The sequence below is a fragment of the Mus caroli genome, unplaced genomic scaffold, assembly GCF_978045245.1.
Source record: "Mus caroli unplaced genomic scaffold, Mus_caroli_1 scaffold_8, whole genome shotgun sequence".
In the NCBI taxonomy this organism is placed as follows: Eukaryota; Metazoa; Chordata; class Mammalia; order Rodentia; family Muridae; genus Mus; species Mus caroli.
Genome location: NW_028227263.1, coordinates 117,978,935 through 118,000,154, shown reverse-complemented (window position 1 = coordinate 118,000,154; position 21,220 = coordinate 117,978,935). Strand labels below are relative to the sequence as shown.

The 21,220-nt window shown below is 48.7% G+C and overlaps 2 protein-coding genes across 7 annotated transcripts; one reads left to right on the top strand and one right to left on the bottom strand.

Annotated features, from left to right (window-relative positions):
- Positions 1-508: 508 nt before the first annotated feature.
- On the bottom strand, positions 509-10,271 carry Snrpa (small nuclear ribonucleoprotein polypeptide A). 2 transcript variants are annotated; one of them, XM_021168262.2, is made up of 7 exons: positions 10,067-10,271; positions 9,517-9,623; positions 6,820-6,992; positions 5,574-5,750; positions 2,826-2,999; positions 2,332-2,420; positions 509-860 (listed from the first exon to the last, which is right to left on the bottom strand). In XM_021168262.2, the coding sequence occupies exons 2-7, from the start codon at positions 9,599-9,601 to the stop codon at positions 701-703; spliced, it is 858 nt and encodes a 285-aa protein (XP_021023921.1). In that variant the 5' UTR covers positions 9,602-9,623; positions 10,067-10,271; the 3' UTR covers positions 509-700. The 2 variants fall into 2 exon arrangements, with proteins under 2 accessions (XP_021023921.1, XP_021023922.1); XM_021168263.2 differs by having other exon boundaries at positions 10,070-10,203.
- Positions 9,992-20,385, top strand: Actmap (actin maturation protease). Of its 5 annotated transcripts, none has more exons than XM_029480075.2 (8): positions 9,992-10,183; positions 10,995-11,440; positions 14,334-14,402; positions 14,798-14,922; positions 16,033-16,162; positions 16,254-16,324; positions 17,835-18,090; positions 19,986-20,385. In XM_029480075.2, exons 2-8 carry the CDS (start codon positions 11,103-11,105, stop codon positions 20,059-20,061), a joined length of 1,065 nt encoding a protein of 354 aa, XP_029335935.1. In that variant the 5' UTR covers positions 9,992-10,183; positions 10,995-11,102; the 3' UTR covers positions 20,062-20,385. The 5 variants fall into 5 exon arrangements, with proteins under 5 accessions (XP_029335935.1, XP_021023919.1, XP_021023917.1 ...); XM_021168260.3 differs by having other exon boundaries at positions 18,456-20,385; XM_021168258.3 differs by having other exon boundaries at positions 17,835-20,385.
- The last annotated feature ends 835 nt before the right edge of the window (positions 20,386-21,220 follow it).

The window sequence follows — 21,220 nt, the reverse complement described above, 5'->3', positions numbered from 1 at the left end:
GGATCCCTTTTCACACAGAAAATAAAGCTCACATTGGGGACACTAACTGCCCATTGGGTGACAGATATAGACATTCCAAATTACAAACCAGAAGGGGCTGACTACAGCATCCATGTGACACAGCCACCAGGCCAATGTGGAGAGGTTTCCTCTCCCCTAGCTTCAATAACATGAGAGTCCCTTAATGATGCAAGCAACAGCTTTGTCCTCCTCATTCAAATGCCTTGGGGACAAAGTCTTCCCCGCGCCACTCCTCTTACTGCAGAGAGCAAACACAGGAGCAGGAGCAGCCTGGAGATGTGCTCCTGAAGGAGCATCCCCCTGCGAGGCCCGCCCACTTGTACATGGTGGTCTTGTTCCTGCACTCAGTGATCCTGATTAATACTATTACACTCCCAAGTGTTTTCTTAGACTGGGAACCCACAGACGCCACGAGATCCAGACTTTTGATGTGGAGGGAAGCAAGGAAGGCAGGAAAATAAAGCAGACAACACTGGTGAAAAACCAAACCTCAAAAACTCACTTTAATCACAATCTAACAGCGCCAGGTGCAATGTCTGGGGACAGACTCTGGGTACAATGCTGTGTGGCAACCACCACACTCACACACGGCTCTGAGAAGGCCCCTAAGGGGGACTTACCTTCAGGGACTGAGCCAAGGGAGGGGGGAAGGGACTGGGGTACTCCATAGGGAAAGGCGCTACTTCTTGGCAAAAGAGATCTTCATAGCATTGTTTTGTGTGATCTTAAAGCCTTGCAGGGCATCGCGTGCTGCCCCAGCCTGCACTTCATTGTCAAACTCCACGAAGGCGATGTCATGGCGCCCAGGGACCAGACGCACCTCCTTGAAGCCAGGGAACCTGGGAGGAGGGAATAACAGACCTCAGACACCCACCTCAGCTTTCCCCTAATATTTTGGCACCAAAGTGACAGAGGCCAAAGAGGCTAAGCCTCCCATAATGTGTAACAACAGACCCCACACATAAAGATTATCTGGACAAAATACATGGAGAACCCCTACCGTAAACAGCATTAAATGAAAAATCTCAACAATCACAATGTGGCCTCAAACAGCACTGGTGCCCCTTCCTTCCCCCAAAGTCCACCCCAGTCCCACAAAATGTCACCAATCCCCATTCTCAGTCTCTGGTTTTTGCTTTGTTGGACTGGATCCCTAGCTCAGGCTGGACCTTAGGTCCTCAGCCTAAGCCCTGGGATTACAAGAGGCCATGGTGACTGTTGAATTCCCTCATTTCCTCCAGGTCAATGGATGTCTTTTCCCACAAGCAGTCTCATAAACATGCACTGTTGTATGGAGATGGCATACAAGCTGTACTGCTTCCAGTTTTATTTGGTTTCTCAAATCTTCCTTCAGCATAATTCTAAAAATCATCCAAGGTAGGTATGGAAGGTTAGACTTCCACGGAAGGCAGAGGCAGAAGATCACCAGCTCCTGGCTAGCCAGAGCAACATACGAAGACTATGTGTATTTCTGCTCAATAAACCATCTGTTTCCATCATAAACAAGAAGGGAGGGGCTGGAGAGAGGGCTCAGCAGGTAAAATCAAGAACTGATCTTGCAGGACCCAAGTTTGGTTCCCAGCACCAACGTCAGGCAGCTCAAAACTGCCTAAAATTCGAACTCAGGGATATCCAACACTTCTGGCACATACCCACACACAGATAAATACATAATTTAAAGTAAAACTAAGAAAATCTTAAAAAAGAGAGATGGGGTAGGTCGCATGCCAATAAAACCTTCCACATTCCAGGGCTGATTATCCCTCCATACCAGACAAGGCTAAGAGCCTCACACATGAATATCAAGTCACAGGCCCAACTAAGAGCCTCATAGAGCAGCCTTGGCTACATAGTGGAAAAATGACCCTCAGCTCAGTCCTCCCGCTTCAGCCCTCCAAATGCTGAGATTGCATGCATACATCACCACTACCTCCCCAGGCCTGACCAGACAATTCTGTAAGAGGTGTGCTTGGAAACCTGAAGACTAGGCAAACAGCCCTTCTCCACTTTGCAGTCCCTCTATTCAAGGTCTACAGGTTCCAATGCCCTTGCCATCTTTTGAATAGGCTGGTTCATACCAGTCTAAACCTGCTCAACATTTTGCTGTTCTTTCACTTTTCCCTTGTTCTGCACCTCTCAATGACACCGAAGCAAAAGCAGAAAAGGCAGCCCGGGACCCAAACTACCTGTGCATGGATGCCCACAGCACTGTCTCTCCTCACACACCACCCTCCTTTCCCACTTCCCACCTTCAGGTGCTGGGCACCGGAACAACCCGACCCTGCCCAACCAGCCGGAAGCCCCACTTACTGGTTGAAAAGCATGGAGAGCATGAGCTCGTTGGTCTCCTCAGGCAGGTTGGTGAGGAACAGGATGTGATTGGGTGGATTCTCGGAGAGCTGTGGGAGAGATGGGAGCCCATGATCAGGGTACCCTGAGAGGGGTGCTGGGTACGGCACTCTCATCACCACACCGCTGAGTCTCTCTCACATGTCCCCCAACGCACACACTCTCACCCGTCTCCCAGAGACCAAAGGCCCAAGACAGCAGAGACCTTTCAGCTTTTGCCACTACTGTACTGGGCCCCAGTGTGTGCACTAACCTGGATGCACACCTTGGCTTAGTTAGCTTCAACCTGCTCTCCCAGACCAGTTCACAAACCAACTCCCCTCTGTCCAAGGTCAGCTCACCACAGAGCTCAGCCCCAGTGCCACCCACCACCAACCTAAAAGCCCACTGTAACTGCTCCACCTCTGCTCGCAGATCATGCTTATGAGACCATGTGGTGGGGTAGGGGCACTTACAGGCTGGGCAGGCGGCATCTGCCCAGGCATGAGCTGCTGTGGGGGCATGGCCCCAGGGGGGATCTGGCCAGGAGCGAGGCCTGGTGGCGGGATCATGCCAGGTGGTGGCATGTAGGGAGGCTGTCCTGGCATGTGGTGCATGATGCGGGGTGCCTGAGTCATCGGTGGCATGCCCTGTGGAGAACAAGAATAGGAGTGATGTCACAGGGTCATGGAAGGCAAGGTCACAGTGACTACAACATGAAGGAACAGAGCTACTGAGATGAGACAGAAAGAACACCTTTTTTTTGTTTGTTTGTTTTGTTTTTTGAGACAGGGTTTCTCTGTGTAGCCCTGGCTGTCCTGGAACATTCCCTAAAAAAGATGAAAAACTGAGCCCCAAAATGGAAAAACTGAAGGCTTAGGTTCAAGGAGGAATGTTAAACCACAAATAGCTTTTTGAAGAAAAAAATAAAGGTATAGTTACAGCATGGCCCAACTTTGTTCAGCTGTATATAAAGACACTGGAGGGAGGCTGAAGACAGCTCAGCGGTCAAGACAGCATGGTTCCCAGCACCCAGACAGTAGCTCACAGCTCCTTGTGATTCCAGCTCTAGAAGATCCAGTGCCCTCTTCTGGCCTCCACAGGGACTGCGCTCATGTACATATACACAGTCACAAATTTAAAAAGCTTTTGTCATGTAGCTTGGCTGGCCTCGAACCCACAAGGCTATGCCTGCCTTGTGCTGGGACTTAAGGTGTGTAGCACCATGCATGGCCCAAAAATTACATCTTTAAACAAAAGAGAAGAAAAAAAAAGCAGGGAGGTGGCTCAGCAGTTCGGACTGTTCTTTCAGAGGACTGACATACACAGGACAGACCACAATTGTTTCTAATTCCAGATCCGAGATCTGAGGCCCACACATGCATGCAGTCAAAAACAAACACTCGGGGCTGGTGAGATGGCTCAGTGGGTAAGAGCACCCGACTGCTCTTCCGAAGGTCCAGAGTTCAAATCCCAGCAACCACATGGTGGCTCACAACCATCCGCAACGAGATCTGGCGCCCTCTTCTGGAGTGTCTGAAGACAGCTACAGTGTACTTACATATAATAAATAAATAAATCTTAAAAAAAAAAAAAAACAAACACTCACATGTACATACATCTGTACATATTAAAATATACATGCATTAGAAATAAACATTTTAAAATGTAAATTAAAACAAAATAAAAAAGAGCCTGCAAGGTGGTTTAGCAGGCAAAGGCACCTGCCTGTAAGCCTGATAACCTGAGTTCAAGCTCCAGGATCCAATAGGGTAGTAGAAGAGAATTGGCTACGCGTTCTGACCTCCACTCATGTCCCATGGGCATGTACACTCGTAAACACACATAATTAAGCAAAAATGTAACTTAAAAATGAAAATAAATCAAAGATGGAAAGTTTGAGAACAGAAGTGATCTGCGGGACAAAACAAGACACACAGCTACTACCACTAGCTACAAAGTGTGACACAACCTGAGGACCAGGAAACAAAGACAGGAGGCAGCACAATTCAGCTGTCTTTTCTCTTACCCATAGTGCTTCAGGTGCCCATCACAGAATGGCGTGCCACTTCTTTTTTTCCTTTCTTTCTTTTTTTTTTTTTTTGGTGTTTTGAGACAGGGTTTCTCTGCGTATCCCTGGCTGTCCTGGAACTCACTTTGTAGACCAGGCTGGCCTCAAACTCAGAAATCTGCCTGCCTCTGCCTCCCAAGTGCTGGGATTAAAGGTGCACACCACCACTTCCCAGCGGGATATCATGTCTTATTGGGTCAGCTTGAGTTCTCAAAATGAGGGCCAGAATAACCTCAACCTCCCAGTTGCTAGACTGCAGATATGTGCTATACCACCCTCCCAGGGCACGCTTCAACGCTGATACATAGTACAAGGTAAATTTTCCTTCTTTCATTTCAGGTGCTGGGGGTTGAACCCAGGACCTTATGTGAACCAGCCACACCTAGTCCTAGGCAGGGCTAACCTTTCCTCCTGTATATCCAACTACCCTGCATCAACACAAGGACTCTGTCATACCTTATTGCCATCTCTCTATCACAGGGCTACACACAGCAGTCACAGTGGACACCCTCCAGAGGTGGTTCCCTCCCCCTCCCATGGGACCCAGTAACTGAACTCAGGTCCCCTGGCTTGCTTGCAAGCACTTTACCAGCACAGATAGCATCATGATCAGGTCTGCCTTACATCTTGTGCAGGCTCCACCTCCTACAACGGCACCACAGGAAGCCTACCAAGCACTTATTTACTTCTGTAGTAATATCTTAGCTTAATGCAAACAACGGACTCTTCATTCCTTCTCCTGCTTATAGTACTGCGGGCTGGATGTACAGTCTCCCACAGGCTACTGTCAATTTTTGTAGTTTATAATCCATTAGTCTCTCTAAATGAAATTTGCCTATTTCCAATAGTAGGCTGGTAAATTTTTACTTTCTATAAAGACATGGACTTAGCAGGAGCATGCACAAACATGAACTCGCAAACACATATACACACACTTAAGTAAAGATACAACAAAACCAAACCAAACTCAAAAAAGAAAATTAGGAGACAGACTTTCCCAACACTCAAGTGTACGCAGGTGAAGAGAGAGAGACCTGCTCCATCCATCTGGCTCCCCCAACAATGGGACAATCCCCTCACTCTACCCCACACAAAGCCATGTGGCTGAAAAAGGTCTGGCAGTGGGAGGGACACTTTTCTGCACCCTGCTTACCGGTACAGGCTGGACAGCACCCACCACGGGGGCAGCTGCCCCACCCTGAACAGCCTTTTTGGCAGCAGGTGTCTCCTGACTCTTGGGCTTCCTCTTCTCTCGTTTTCGATCTCTCTCCACAAAGGTGCCCTTCATCTTGGCAATGATGTCCGAGTCAGTCTTTGCGTATTGGATGCGCTACCAATCAGAGCAAAAAGGACCAGGGCATGTAAATCAGGGAAAACTGCTAGCGTTCAAAATGAGACATAGAAAGGAGCTTGCTAAGAAAAATCAGAGACTGCTTGGTAACAACTTCCTTGTCTGTAAAATGGGGATATTTTCCACTTGGCAGGATTATTGTAGAAACATATTGGAAGCAGCAATAGCTGGACTATAGGAAGCAGCTGTAGCTGTAAGCTAGAATAGGCACTTACAAGCTCTCCTAGGAAGAACCCAGAACAGTGCTCAGACACATACCTAAACATTTTGAGACAGGGTCTCACCATATAGCTCCCAGAAATGTTACAAAGTAACCAAAAAAAAAAAAAAAACCAAAAGGAAGGGGTGAGAATCCTGTGGACTCTCAGAGCATCCACCTAGCAAGAGAGAAGTAAAGGGATGAGAAAGCTGGGCCTGGGATCCTAGGCTCCACTTCTGCCTAGCTGTGCTGAGGATTAGAGGAGTGAGGAGGCAAGGTCAATGGACAAGGGGGACCCTTTGTGCTATTCTAGGAAACTGAAAGACAGTGCTGTAAGGAGGGACGAGCACTCTCAGAAAAAGCTGTGGTGCGGAGACAAGGCTGGGTGTATGGAGGAGCACTTGGGGGTGAGGGACAAGCAAGCAGAGGCGTGGTTAGAACAAGGCTTCAGTGGAGGTGGGCAGTCCAGGAAACAGCTACAGTGATAGAATGTCTGTAGGTACAGACGACAAGTGCTGCTCAGAATCCGTTCTTCACTTGGGTTCCACCATAGTTCTGTAGTGTTTTCAGCAGGTTCCAACTCTGCAGTCCAGGTTGGGTTGAAACTCTCAGCAATCCTCCTGCCTCAGCCTCCTACATGTAGGCATAAGCCACCACACTCAGCTACTTGATCAGTCTGTGACCCCACAGCCCCCGTATAAGGAACACAGGAAGAAAGGAACAGCAAGAAAAAGTAGCATCCTTAGGGACCAGCATAGGCCACAGGAGGTCCACAGCCGCCCAGTCTCCCCCCACACAAACACATCAGCCTATACACATGCACACAAACTTCATGCTCAAGACACTCACCATGGGCTTGTCGTAAAAAGGGAAGCCCTGCATGGAGCGCAGGGCATTGGTGGCGCTGCTGACCTCCTTGAAGATGACGAAGGCCTGGCCCCTCATCTTCAGGCTCCGAGACACCAGGATATCCAGGATCTGGCCAAACTGGGAGAAGATGGCATACAGGGACTTCTTGAGCTCTGCATTTAGGGAAGACAAGACACACTGTGATAAAAGGCCTGGACACTGTGTCCTGGTACTTGCACTATCCTTAGAAGGTGGACCAGCCAGTGTGGTGGCACATGCCTTTAATCCCAGCACTTGGGAGGCAGATGCAGTCAGATCCCTGAGAACCTTAGGCCAGTCTAGTCTACAAACCAAGTCCCGGACAGCCAGGACTGGCTACACTGAGAAACCCTGGCAGGGGGTTGGGGGGGTGGGGAGGAGAAGAAAAAAACAAACACAAAAAGTAAGGTCAGCCCAAATAAGGGGTCACCAGCCAATTGACTGAATACCCAGAAATGCTACAGCTCAAAGCCCACAGTAACAGAAACAGCCAATAGCCACTCAAATGGACATGTCTACGTCCTACAAGATGTGGGCAGCTATAATATCTACTACAAACTTGCTGTTCACATAACATTTCCTTTCACTCTTAAGCTAACCTTCCAGTCCTTTAAGCCTGACATGCCATTGATTCCTGGATTCCTTCCTTCCTTCACTTATTTGTAGGACCCAATTCTATAGCCTGAAACTCTCAACAATTCTCCTGTCTCAGTCTGACTCACGAGCACAGCCTCCTAGTGTCCACCACACCTCAGCCTTTATACTGTCTTCATTGAATGCCCTTTCCTGACATCCCCATGACTGCCCCCTCCAGCCACTTACATCTCAGCATCAACCTGCAGCCTCCAGGATGCGCTCTCCAATGTCACTGTCTAGATGTCCCCTTATGTCCCCCTTCTTACCCTGTCTTCTGCTGACATCAGAAGCCCACTTACTGACCACCACTAACAGCTACAAGCCTGTGAGTTGGACATGCTGGCCCCACCCTAGAATCCCAACACCCAGGAGCCTAAAGGCAGGAGCATCAGGTACCTGAAGTCAACCACAGTGGGACCTGGGAAGTCAGGCTTACAGGCAAGCATGCGTACCAGCTGAGTCATTTCCCAGTCCTCCCCCGACAGTTTTCTCCAGTTGGTCATAAGAACCAGTATTCACCCTTCCTTAACTTCTGAATTACTTCCACAAAGCAATGCACCAAGGGGCCAGGGCAAGGGCAGTAGAGCATCCATCCACGTCACAAGCCTCACGACCTGAATATGATCTCAGGAACTCAACAGCTGAAAGACAAAGGCTTCTCTAGGGGTCCTGACCATCCTCATGCATCCATTTATAGATGCACACAAAATACATACATAAAAATAGTTATTTGTGCTTACTTTTTTAAAAATGTGTGCGGCCGGGCGTGGTGGCACACGCCTTTAATCCCAGCACTTGGGAGGCAGAGGCAGGCGGATTTCTGAGTTCGAGGCCAGCCTGGTCTACAAAGTGAGTTCCAGGACAGCCAGGGCTACACAGAGAAACCCTGTCTCGAAAAATCAAAAAAACAAAAAAAAAAAACAAAATAAAAAATAAAAAATGTGTGCTGGGATCAGTCTTTGCAGAAACTTTCTAACTATTTGGTAGGGATTTTTGTTTAAAAAGAATCTAAAAAAAAAAAAATTTATGTGTGGATATTTTTTTTTTTTTTTTGCCTGCAGAAGCCAGAGGATGTCGTATCCCCTGGAAATGGAGACACAGACAGTTACAAACCTCCCTGGAGGCAAGGAATCAAAACTAGATCCTCTGCAAGATCAGGCAGCACTCTTTAACCACAGAGCTCTCTCTCCAGGCCATGCTGGTTTTCTTAGTTGCTGAGATTTAAACCCGGATCCTTACTCATGCTAGGCAAGACTAACACTAGCTACATTCCTCAAACCTTTTGGACACTGGGTCTTGCTACGTAGCCTCAGCTGGTCTGGAACTCAAGCTCCTCCTGCCTCAGTCTCCTGAGTGCTGGGATTACAGCCCTGTGCCTCCACACCCTAAAAGAAACCGTTTGTCTTTGGTTTCTTTTTTATCTGCTTTGGCCATGTTGTCCCAAATGGCTTCAAACTTTCACCCTTCCTGAAGAACAGAATCACAGCCTCTGCCAACCAGCCCAGTCTGAGAATCTGCTTACGCAGAATCCCACATTTCTGTCTCGTTTTTCTTGCTATTTGATCCCAGGCAAGTTACGCCACCCAAATTCCAACTACTTAATCTAAGAGGCTTGTGAGAATTAAAGACAGCCAAGACTTAGAACCCGGCACATCACAGAGCCATCCATTGCCCATCCCTCCTGTGTGTCATCTGCACTGTAGTCAATCACTGAGGCCACCACCCCGAGGTCGGTGGACAGAGACAGTCTCATGAAAGCAGACTGATGGCAAGTACGATCCTGGAAGGCTTCGAAGGAAGAAGGGACCTATGAGCTAACACCTGGAAGATCACTAACAGTGCGCAGATTAAAGGGCAGAGTGTAAAACCTATGTTGAAACCAAGGAACCAGTATGCACAAAGGCCAAAGTTAACTCCTACCAGACAGAATGGGGAAGGCTGAAAAAGAAACGTGGATGCTAGAGGTGAAAAGGGGTCAACTCTTGTGATATCACCTTGAGTCAGGCTACCACAAGAACTCACCATCCTTCTTGATCTTCTCATTGAGATTGTTGATATAAATAGTGTGGTTGGAACGGGGGGTCTCGGGAACTGCGATGGTGGCCATGGTGTGAGATGTTCAGGTACGGCTTAAAGAGGAGGAAAAAGCGACTTTAGTCCTAAGTTTCCCAAATTCTTTGTTCCAAAGGGCTTTTGGGCTCCCCTCAGGGATCGCCCTTCCAAGAGGAAGTCGGGTAAGACCGAAATTGGGGGAGGATGTCACAGCTTAGCAACAAAGCCAGCATAGGACCCCGCTTCTCCAACCCGCGTGCTAATAGGGAGAGCTAGAGAGGTTAACTACGAATCCCAGAATGCTCTACGAGTTCCGGCAGGCGGAGCACACCGAGCGGCGCTTCCCATTAGTCCACGTGCGCGAAAGGCGTCCCGGGAGGAAAAAAGACCCCGGATGTCGGAGCCAGTTAAGAAAGTAGGGACCGACTTGGGAACATCCTAGTCTCACAAAGAGAGGCCTCCCAAGGTGCTCCACCCGCCTCCCCGGCGCCGAGCAGCGTCTACACCCGCAGGAACCCACCACCTGAGACGTCGCTCCTGCCGACGACGCCCGCCGAGCTACGCTGCACAGACACACAACTATCGTCCCCGGCAACGGCTTCTCCCTTCCGCGAGCTAATCACGGCGGGCAAACTCGGTAAGTTCAGAGTCTCTCCCCCCGGCCTCAGCGTCTGCCAAAGGAACACTTGGGTTCCCGCCTTAACGATAAGTCCCGTCCCCTTGACGCGAGGGAACGGACCAATCAGAGAAGGGCACGGGCTTCTGGCCAATTGGGACATGGTTAGAGCTCTGGTGCATTCTAAGACTGCCTTTCGGAAGCCACACGTCTTCCCCTTCCGCTAGTATCACGTGACCGTCAAGGAGCGTTGTGCTGGTTGCGAGTTCTACCACGTGGGATGGGAAAGGACGTGTGGAGGCTGGTCGGGTGACGTCATTTCCTCCTGGGGAGGCGCTTGTGCACATTCCTAAATTCCGAAGTGGATCGGTTTATACCAAGTTAGTCTGCCTTTGATCGCTGAGTTGCTGCGACTCTCACACTTCCCGGCTAATTCCATGACCCGCCCACCACTAGGCTGTTTTCTCACCCACGTGCCTTTTTTTGTAACCTCTTGACCCTAGCTCATAAAGTCAAGGTTTCAAACTCAGGCCCGCGATGCAAAAAGTAGGCAAGTCACATCCTTTAGACACCTCACAACAGATCTGAACCTCCGAATAACAGAAGTGACCAAAACTAGCTTAGCTACAGCAGATGAGATGACGCCTACAAAATGTATCTTCTAATGTAGCCCCAGCCCCATAGCGCAAACCACCCTTTGGGATCCTTCAGCATTTGATTTAGCCCAGTTTCTCTTTCCACTGTTTCAAATACTAGTCCAGGTTCTCCCAGAACAAGTGGCCAGACACCATATTCTGCAATCAACTCCAGTTTTAATTTTTTTTTTTTACAGATCTCAGTGTGCAGGCCTGAATATCTCTCATCCAATTCTTTTAAAAACTGAAAATCTCCATCCTTGGGAGATTTGGGGAGATCCTCTTACTCTTCCTGAAGACCCCAAATGACTTCTCCATGCTCTTTCCCCCTAAAACCCACAATCCCCCCAATAATTCATGAGACCCCAGACACCAGTATTCCACCTCCTTTACCTCTAAGTCCCCCGGACCTAGCTTTACCATCCCCTCGTAGTCTCCATACATCTATTTCATCCCCATTGCCGCCCCCTCCTCCCCTGCCTCCTCCCCTCCCTCCCCCTCTGCCCTCTGCTGTGGAGCCTGTTCTCCCTCATGTCTACGGCCTGAAGAACAGCCAGCTCCTGAAGGAGGCCTTAGAGAAGGCTGGCCCAGCCCCCAAAGGCAAAGAGGATGTGAAGAGGCTCCTGAAGCTGCACAAGGACCGGTAGGATCTCTAGCCCCCAAAACCAGCCCAGATCTCAGACAATCACCTGATTACAAGTCACCACAGCCACCCTGCTCTTTGTGGTCCCACTTCCTTGATCTCAAACAGCCAGATGCCTTAAGTACCCTACTTAGTTAGCTTCCAGCAATAGAGAGAACAGCTTCTGCTTGGGCCTGGCTTTGACACAGAAGCCAGCGGTTCTGTGCCTCCAGACCGTGACTCCCAGAGTAGCCAGAGTTGTGATAACGGAGCCCAAGCACAGATCTCAGTGTTGGCTTCTAGAATGGAAGCAGCTACAAATGCTAGTGAGCACCTTATGCAGGCCAGTGCCATGAAAGCAGACAGCACCGAGCAGATCTACAGTAAAGACTTTTTAAAGAACTGGCAAAGCAGCGGAGCTGGGAACATAGGGTCAGCAGCAGCGGACGTGGAGTTGGATGGAGGGATTTGGACTGTCCTGAGGTCTGGTGAGCCAGGGAATGACTTCGCTGAGATAGGAAAGCTACTTTAGAGAATGAAGGTCATGAATCGAGTCCCAAGGTCTCAGGGAGAGAGTAGTGCACACGCGCAATAAGGGAAGAGACTAGAGAAGAGACCACAGGCCCTTGTCCAGATGGATAAAGAAACTCCTAGTTCCTGACAGAGTGGCACATGCCTGTAATCCCAGAGCTCAGGAAGCCGAGCAGGAGATGAGGGAAGGCCAGCCTGAGCTACATAGTGAGACCCTGACTTGGAAGGAAGGGAGGAAGGAAGGAAGGAAGGAAGGAAGGAAGGAAGGAAGGGGGCTCTTACGCTCTCCAACCACATTTGTAAGGTACACACACCAAGTACTCCAGCCACCATCATGAAAATTAAATGCAGAAAACCTGTCACACCACAAAAGTAGTTTGTGTTAGACACTACTCTAAAGGATTTGTTTACTTTGCTTTATTTCTTGGTCTGTTTTTGTTTTGTTTGTTTATTTGAGAAAGGACCCACGTAGCCCAGGCTGACCTCAAACTTGCTATGTAGCTGAGAATACCTTGTTCTTTCTTCCTCCACATCAGATTATAGGTATACACTGCCAGCACTAGAACTCGGGGGGGCGGGGGGGGTATGAAACAGAGTCTCTCTGTGTAGCTCAAGCTGGCCTGAAACTTGCGGCAGTCTTGCTTCTGCTTCCAAAGTGCTGATACTACAGGCATGAATCCCCGTGGTTGGCTGACTTTTTAAATATTTGTTGTTCTCAGCAACTTCCTGGGATAGGAACTGCTACTTTCCTGCTGAGGAAGTCCTGGATGAGAAATTGAGGACTCTTAGAAGGATAGAAAGATGACTCTAGTTATAAGCACTTGCTGCTCTTACAGAGAATATGAATTGGGTCCCCAGCAACCACATAATATGGCTTAAAGCCATAGCACCAGCTCTGGCCTCCGTGGGTACCAATGAAGAAAGCTGAAGCTGCCACTCAGCCACTTTACAAAGGGACAGGTCTCCCTTTGAACTCTAGAAGAGGACTTGATGCCTCTAAGCACCCTGCTGTGGTCTGGAGTTATCTTAAACTGAGAACCTGGAGCTTTGTGTCTCCATCGTGCGTGAGCATCCCCATCACCACCCCTGGCTTGCCTTCTCACTGTCCTTGGAATAGACAAAACAGGCATATGGCCTGAGGGACCCTGTTGACGCTTGGTCTGTCGTTATGTATTGTAATGCTGAATTCTGTACAAAGGCCAATGAGTGAATTCTCAAATTTAGCAGTCCTTGTTGTGCAAACCTTGCTCCCTAGTTTAAAACTGTTGAGATTTTTGCCTGTCTCTATGTATTGTAATACTTAACTACTGGCCCTAATTGCCTCAGGGAAGAACAGATCCTCCTGTACACCAAGTGATGCTGTGTAACCTTTGCCTCCCAAGTTATCCCTGACTGAGCATAAAGGTGCCTACGGCCTATAGCAGGGCAGAAGAGAGATAGATGAGGTTTTGGTTCCCAGGCTTGGGGTCCGAGGCAGGAACCATAAGGAGGAAGAAGATGGTGGAGAGAGGAGAAGACGCCTTAGCGTAGGTGAATCATGAAAACATGGCCATGAGGGCTGGCCAGTTTGAGTTAAGAGCTACCCAGATGGGACATGGTAAGATATACCTCAGGGTTATTGATATGGAAGTAGACATTAATAGCTAAGAAGGTGGCTGTCTGCGCGGCTCTAGTGCTGATTAAGGCTTACTATAAATATAAAAGTTCTGTGTCTTTTATCTGGGAACTGAATGATCTAAGGTGTGGTAGATAAATAATTGCTATGACAGAGTGAGGTCACTGAGACCATGTGGCTGCCTCAGCAGGCACTCAGATTCATGAAGGTGATCTCTTGGGCCTGAAGTATATTCCCACCTGGATTACTCAGGTTGAGTTAAATCTGTTGTGTGTCTGGATGTGGGCACGCGCGCAGAAAAGTGGCCACTGGTTGGATGCTAGCCTAGGCTACATTTGGGGAAAATGTCTACAAAGAAAAAAGAAGAAGGAGGAGGGGGAGGGGGTGGGGGAGAAAGAAAGAAAGAAAGAAAGAAAGAAAGAAAGAAAGAAAGAAAGAAAGCAAAACATTTGAGTATAAAACATGCCACCTTCTAGATATTTCTTCAGAGAAATCGCTATGACTCTTGGGTGTATAGGTTCTTTGTCTGCTCTTGTCTTTCAAGACCTGACAGAAGCTGCAGGAAACATCCAAAATGGTGATTTCCCACACACACACCAGAGGAGGAAACTGAGGCTTGCAGAGGTGATGTGGGGGTACAGCCTCAACAGGGGAGAATGAAGTGAGCTACCTAGACAGGAGTAGCTCTGAGGCCTTAGGACAGCTCAATCTCTAGGGGGTGGTCTCAGAGCTGTTCCCTTGTGACTTACCCTGGTTGCTCTCCCTCAGGTTTCGAAGTGACCTGCAGTGGATCCTCTTTTGTGCTGACCTGCCATCATGCATCCAGGAAGGCCCTCAGTAAGAACCCATCGCTTGGATTCAAGAGGGCCCTCCCACAGGCCAAGCTGGCACTGTGGGACAAGCACCCCCACACTGTAGGCATCCTGGGAAGGGAGAAAAATATCTGCAGGGTATTTTCCACATCAGGATCTCTCTCTCTCTCTCTCTCTCTCTCCCTCTCTCCCTCTCCCTCTTTCCCTCTCCCTCCCTGTGTGTGTGTGTGTGTGTGTGTGTGTGTGTGTGTGTGTGTGTCCATTTTGTGTTCCCCAGGTTCCTAGGTTTGACTCCCATCTAGCAGCCTCTTCTCCCCACCTGGCATGGAGGGGAGGCAAGTCATACTTCGCCCCACTTCTGGGGATCAGGGGAACTCAGTAAATACAAAGGACATGCTACAGACTGGGATATCTCCCCAGGTGTGGACTGGTGGCCTTGTGGATGGCAGGAGCTCTTCTGTCAACACCTGACAGCGTCTCTCTGGAAAGACTAGTGCAGGTGGCCAAGGAGAGAGGCTACACCGCACAGGGAGAAATGTTCTCAGGTGAGTTGGCTGGGAAATCCCTCAAGCCCTGAGTTCCATTGGCTCTTCTCTAGGGGGACAAAAGAGGCCAGCTGAGGCACTCAAGGTGGGTGAGGAGGTCTCATTGCCATGGCCTGGCCTACCCCTTACAGTAGTAGACTACAGATGTTACCAGGACAAGTCAATCCAGACTGCCTGAGTCCTAAACTCGGCTCTCTCACCATCTCTACAGTTTGTTGTGTGTCAGACCCAGACATAGCAGTAGGGAACCTGGCCTTCAGCTTCTCCCAGCATCCTTCAGTTCCTACCTAAACTTTCCAGCCCAGTGGCTGGACTTCTTTTCCCCAGATGCTCTTCTCTATATAATGCAGACATTTTGGTGTTCTTTCTCTCTCCTCCCCTCCCCTCCCTCCTCCCCTCCCCTCCTCCTCCTCCTCCTCCTCCTCCTCCTCCTCCTCCTCCTCTTCTTCTTCTTCTTCTCTCTCTCTCTCTCTCTCTCTCTCTCTCTCTCTCTCTCTCTCCCCTTCCCCTCTGGCTCTTTCTGCTTCGCCACTTCCCTGGCCTTGTTGCATGGGACCAGTGAACCTGCCCCCAATAATCTTGCCTTTATACTTTAATTTGGCTTGAATTGGCTTATTTTGTTGGCAGAGAAAACCTATCACGGTTAAGTGGTTAAGCATCTGACCATGTAATTGCCTCAGATCTTCTGTTTTTGTTTTTTGTACTACTGGGAATTGAAGTCAGGAACTTAATGCTTGCTAGGCAGGTGCTCTTACCACTGAGCCACACCCCCAGACCCTCACTGGGGGATTCTAGGCAGGACTCTACCACTGAGCTCTGTTCCCAGCCATGTCAATGCATTTCTTTCATTTTTTCTTTTGAGCCATGGGCTCACTAAATTTCTCAACCTAGTCTTGAACTGTGTAGCCCAGGCCAACTTTGAACAACTGGTACTCCTAATTAAACCTCTGAAATCGCTAGGATTACAGGTCTATGACATCAGATACAGCTTGCACCTCATTTTCTGCATTCACACAAATGCTAAGCCCTTTTGAAATGATTCCCATTCATGTATTTATTGACTTATTTATTCACACTCTCTCCCTCCCTTTTTTTCTCTTCCTTCTCCAGTGGCTGACATGGCCAAACTGGCCCAGGAGACTTTGGACTGCCACGCTGAGCTCCTGTGTGGTGGCTTGGGTGGTCCCAACAGAGAACGAGTTCTACAGCACCTCATCACTGGACATCCCCTGCTCATTCCGCATCCCAGGGCCTGGGAGGAAGTGGGGTAGGGGTGGTGAAGGGTAGCACCCAGGGCCATACCATAGTTTGGACCTTAACACCAGCTCTAGCTATGATGAGGATTTCAACCATGAGCCGTGTCAAAAGAAAGGCCATAAGGCCCACTGGGCAGTGAGTGCAGGTAGGTCGTCATCCCTACCCAGACCTTTGCCCTTGTATGCTGCTGCTCCCTAGAGATCTCCACCCATTATTAACCCCATTCACATTGTATCACTGAAGGTACTGGCCATGCACTGAGAGTATAAACAACAGCTTGGACCTCTTTCCCATACTTACTTAGCAAAAAACCCAGCAGGCATCAAGTCCATCAAATACCTGCCAATTAAGAGTTCCCTAAGCAGGCTCAGAGCACAGACTAGGGAATGAAGCGCTCCAGGAGCAGCCCAGCCTCTGCCTCTTCAGACTCTTTTTTTTTTTTTTTTTAAATTAGGTATTTTCCTCATTTACATTTCCAATGCTATCCCAAAAGTCCCCCATACCCTCCCCCCCCACTCCCCTACCCACCCACTCCCACTTTTTGGCCCTGGCGTTCCCCTGTACTGGGGCATATAAAGTTTGCAAGTCCAATGGGCCTCTCTTTCCACTGATGGCCGACTAGGCCATCTTTTGATACATATGCAGCTAGAGTCAAGAGCTCCGGGGTACTGGTTAGTTCATATTGTTGTTCCACCCTTTAGCTCCTTGGGTACTTTCTCTAGCTCCTCCATTGGGGGCCCTGTGATCCATCCAACAGCTGACTGTGAGCATCTACTTCTGTGTTTGCTAGGCCCCGGCGTAGTCTCACTAGAGACAGCTATATCTGGGTCCTTTCAGCAAAATCTTGCTAGTGAATGCGATGCTCTTCAGTCTCTTAATTCTGCCGAGGTTTCTTCCTCTCTCTGGGCTTGTTGCCCCTCTGGAAAGTAAGGAGTTAGGGAGGTGTATTAGCTTTTCTCACAGAAGCAACTTGAGAGGTTTCTGCGGCTCACGGCTCAGGAGATGCCTCATTGGGGGGAGAAACATGGCAGTTGATGGCTCTGCCAATGATGGCAGGAGCCTGGGGCACATACGGCTCCCTAGTTGTTGGGAGACCAGGAAGCGGGGAGCTCCACCCTGAAATGTAGTTTGCATTTGTACTTCAGCCCCACCACAGTGATGGAGCTCCTCCAGCAAGGTTCCACCAGCTGGAGAATAGCACCACAGATTGCAGGCCAGGGCCCCAGCACTTAAACCTAAGAGGGCATTGCACAGACAAACAGTAATGGAGGCAACACTGCCTCCTATAGCCAGCACTGGCTCCACAGAACACGGGTGATTCTGCGTGCATCTCTGACCAGCACTAACATCATCTCACCTGCCTGGAAGGAGGGCGGGTTGTGTGCATCAGGCCAGGCCTCCAGATGTGTGTCTGGCCTTAACTGGTTCTCTGTGAGGAGGACTTTGTGGGGCAGCTGGAGGTGTTGGGTTTTTTTTTTTTTTTTCCTTAGAATGCTATCTCCATCTTCAATGTGCCATGGGAGGCAGGACTTCAAATACCCAAGGCATGGAAGCAGAGGCCTTGCTGTGTACCCACAGAGCCCTACTAACCTTGTGGTAGCTAGGCAGCAGCTGACTGTAACCGAGGCAACTCACATTCTCTTCCTGTCCCCCAGGGGTCCTGATAGGTGTGCAGAATGTGCCAAGCCCCGGCTACATTGAAGACTCTGAGTTACCAGGCCTCTTCCACCCAGTGCCTGGTGCACCCCACCAACCACCATCCTTCCCAGAGGAAAGCTCCCCAGGTGCCATCTTCCTTCTCTCCAAGCAGGGCAAGAGTTGGCATTACCAGCTGTGGGACTACAGCCAAGTCCGGGATAGCAACCTGCAGCTGACAGACTTCTCACCTGCAAGGGCTGCCGATGGACAGGTGTACGTGGTACCTGCTGGTGGGGTAGAGGCTGGCCTCTGTGGCCAGGCCCTGCTGCTCAGACCACAGGAGGGGAGCCATTAGCTGGGGCTGGGACACCTGCATTGAACTTAACTCTATCAACATTAGAATGCTCAGCTTCTTCCCCTAATGTGACATTTTCAGTCCAGTTAGTTTCATTTGATGATAGTATCTGGAAGGCCGCCTGCCCGGAAATCTTTCACTAGATCACCCCACATATGGAGTCACAAGCTTGACCACTCCACAGTCTAAACTAGTTACCTTCAGAACCAAGCATTCCTTTGATAAGGGAGACTTGGTTTTGAGGAGGGTTTCTGTTTTTTAAAGCATGGTCTCTGCCTTGCAGGTGGTAGCACATACTTCTAAACCCAGCACTCGAAGGTGCAGCAGCGGCTCTCAACCTGTGGGCCATGCAGCCGTACCTGTACTACTGTTTCTTCCACCCCTTCAACCTCCTAATGGTAGACAGGAGAGAAAAGGATGGAGGGGAAGGGGCCAGCATTATCCTTCAACTACTTGCTGCTGATGGGGCGTCAAGTTCCTTGGGGGAAGTTTGATCTTTGCTGTCAGGATATCTAATGTCTTCTTCCTCCTTTTTCTTTTCCCTTAAGATTTATTTATTTATTCATTTCATGTATGTGAGTAAACTGTAGCTGTCTTCAGAGACACCAGAAGATGGCATTGGATCCTATTACAGATGGTTATGAGCCACTATGTGGTTGCTGGGAATTGAACTCAGGTCCTCTGGAAGAGCAGTCAGTGCTCTTAAATGCTAAGCCATCTTTTCAGCCTCCCTAAATTTATTCCTTTTTTGTTTTGTTTTGTTGCTTTTTGTTTTTTTGAGACGGGGTTTCTCTGTGTAGCCCTGGCTGTCCTGGAACTCACTCTATAGACCAGGCTGGCCTCGAACTCAGAAATCCGCCTGCCTCTGCCTCCCGAGTGCTGAGATTAAAGGCGCCTAATTTATTCTTGTTTCTTCTTTGTTCACAACTACTTAACAAACCACAACCAACAACCCCTCCACTCCCAGGAGCCTGGACATTTATTTATATAACATCTGAAAAGCCCCCAGAATTCCCAAGGTCACAGTCTCAAACTATCTGCAGATGGCAAAATCACACCCCTGCTACAGCATGAAGCAAATCCTAGCTGCTGTGGACAGCCTGAAGCAGCCCATATTTCACACCTGGAATTAAAATGAAAACATACTCCCATAATATTTCTATGTTTTTCAAAGAAATCAAAATTTTTGCTACAGAGTCGTGACCCCTTGGGTGTCAAAAGACCCTTTCACAGGGATTGCCTAAGACCATCAGAAAAAATATATATTTACTTTATGATTCATAATAGTAGCAAGATTATAAAGTAATGATGAAAATAACTTTATGGTTTGGGGTCACCACAACATAAGGTTATTATTCAAGGGTTGCAGCATTACAAAGGTTGAGAACCACTGACATAGAGGTAGCAGATCTGTGAGTTTGGAACCAGCCTGGTCTACATAGCAACATCTAAGCCAGCCAGGGCTACATAGTGAGAACCTGTCTCAAAAGCAAAACAGCAGTCTTACTATGTAGCCCTAGATGGCCTAGAACTCCCTATGCAGTAGGCCAGGTTGGCCTTTGCTTCCTGTGTCCTGGGATTAAAGGCCTGTTCCTACATGCCTAGCCTAGAAGGCTCTTGGTAGTAACTCAGACCCTAGTCGTGGCCCTCCCACCTGAATGTGACGTCCATTGGTCTTTCTTTGGGGGAATTGTTAAAGACACTGTCAGTTCACAGAGCGCCTCCAAGAGCCTGAACCCCCTCCTTGTCCTCATCCCCAAGTTTGTTCACAGAACAGGAATTAACCCAACTTCCTTCTCCTTGGCACACTCAGACTACCTCGTCTACCTGAGCACCGTGCTGGCCTTTCAGATACTGAGCCTGAGGTGCCAACGACAGCCTTGAGCTGAATGATGATCACTCTCCTTGAGCTGCCAAGATGGCTTAATGGGTAAAGGTGCTTGTCAAGCCAGATGACCCAGGGCCCCGAGTGACAGAACAAGAACCGATCCCCACAGGCTGCCCTCTCACCTCCATTTGCTTGCTGTGATACATGCACATTCACAAAATTCAAATGTAATAAAAAAGATGTTTTAAACCTTACTCCCCCAACTTCTCCATCTTAGCTCCAATATCATTTCCTCTTCAAAGAGCTCCTGGGATGCCTCCCTTCCACACAGTGATGAGGAGAGGAATACGATGTTTGTTTGGTTCTTTTTTTTTTTTTTTTTTTTTTTTTAAGACAGATTTTGTCATGTTTGTTATGCAGTCCAGGTTAACCTTGAACATGCTACATCCTGTCCAAAGCTGCGATGGTGGTGCAGGCCTGTAACCCCAGCATTTGGAGCACAGAAACCAGCTATAGTTCATGCTCATCATCAACTCCATGACAAGTGCAGGGCCAACTTGAACTATGTAAGACTCTTACATAGGCAGTGCGTGTGCCTCTTCTAGTGCATCAACTCTTCAGGACTGTACAGAAAGTGACAGGCACCCAGGACACCTGCTCAGAAGGGGGCAAACAAGTACAAATCTTTTGTGTGTGTTTCAAAACTATTTCTCTGTGTAGTCCTGGTTATCCTAGAACTCGTTCTTAGACCAGGCTGGCCTTGAACTCAGAGATCTCTGCCTCCTTCTATCCCACCGCCCAAGTTAAAAGAATGTGCCGCCACTGCCCCACCACTCAGTGATAATCTTTTTTTTTTTTTTTAAGATTTATTTATTTATTATATGTAAGTACACTGTAGCTGTCTTCAGACACTCCAGAAAAGGGCGCCAGATCTCATTACGGATGGTTGTTAGCCACCATGTGGTTGCTGGGATTTGAACTCTGGACCTTTGGAAGAGCAATCAGGTGCTCTTACCCACTGAGCCATCTCACCAGCCCAATCTTTTTTTTTTTTTTTTTAAAAAAACTCTAAAAAACAAAAAATAATGGCATTTCTGAGTTTTGAATGAGAGGTGAACCTCCCCCAGCCTGCTCACTCTCCCAAGGTAATTGATACCCCAGCATAGAAGTCCAGACTGTGACTCTCAGATGCCAAGAAAATACCCACAATGTTGATTTTG

What these genes read in the sequence shown, in the direction of transcription:
- Snrpa (XM_021168262.2), bottom strand. Translation starts at nt 9,601, where the DNA reads ATGGCCACCATCGCAGTTCCCGAGACCCCCCGTTCCAACCACACTATT. An exon ending in AGATGCCGCCTGCCCAGCCT is followed by an intron (nt 2,421 to 2,825) that starts GTAAGTGCCCCT and finishes TCTCTCCCACAG; the next exon opens with CTCTCCGAGAATCCACCCAA. An exon ending in CTCTCCATGCTTTTCAACCA is followed by an intron (nt 861 to 2,331) that starts GTAAGTGGGGCT and finishes CCCTCCTCCCAG; the next exon opens with GTTCCCTGGCTTCAAGGAGG.
- Actmap (XM_021168258.3), top strand. Translation starts at nt 11,103, where the DNA reads ATGACTTCTCCATGCTCTTTCCCCCTAAAACCCACAATCCCCCCAATA. An exon ending in CTGAAGCTGCACAAGGACCG is followed by an intron (nt 11,441 to 14,333) that starts GTAGGATCTCTA and finishes GCTCTCCCTCAG; the next exon opens with GTTTCGAAGTGACCTGCAGT. An exon ending in ACAGGGAGAAATGTTCTCAG is followed by an intron (nt 14,923 to 16,032) that starts GTGAGTTGGCTG and finishes TTCCTTCTCCAG; the next exon opens with TGGCTGACATGGCCAAACTG.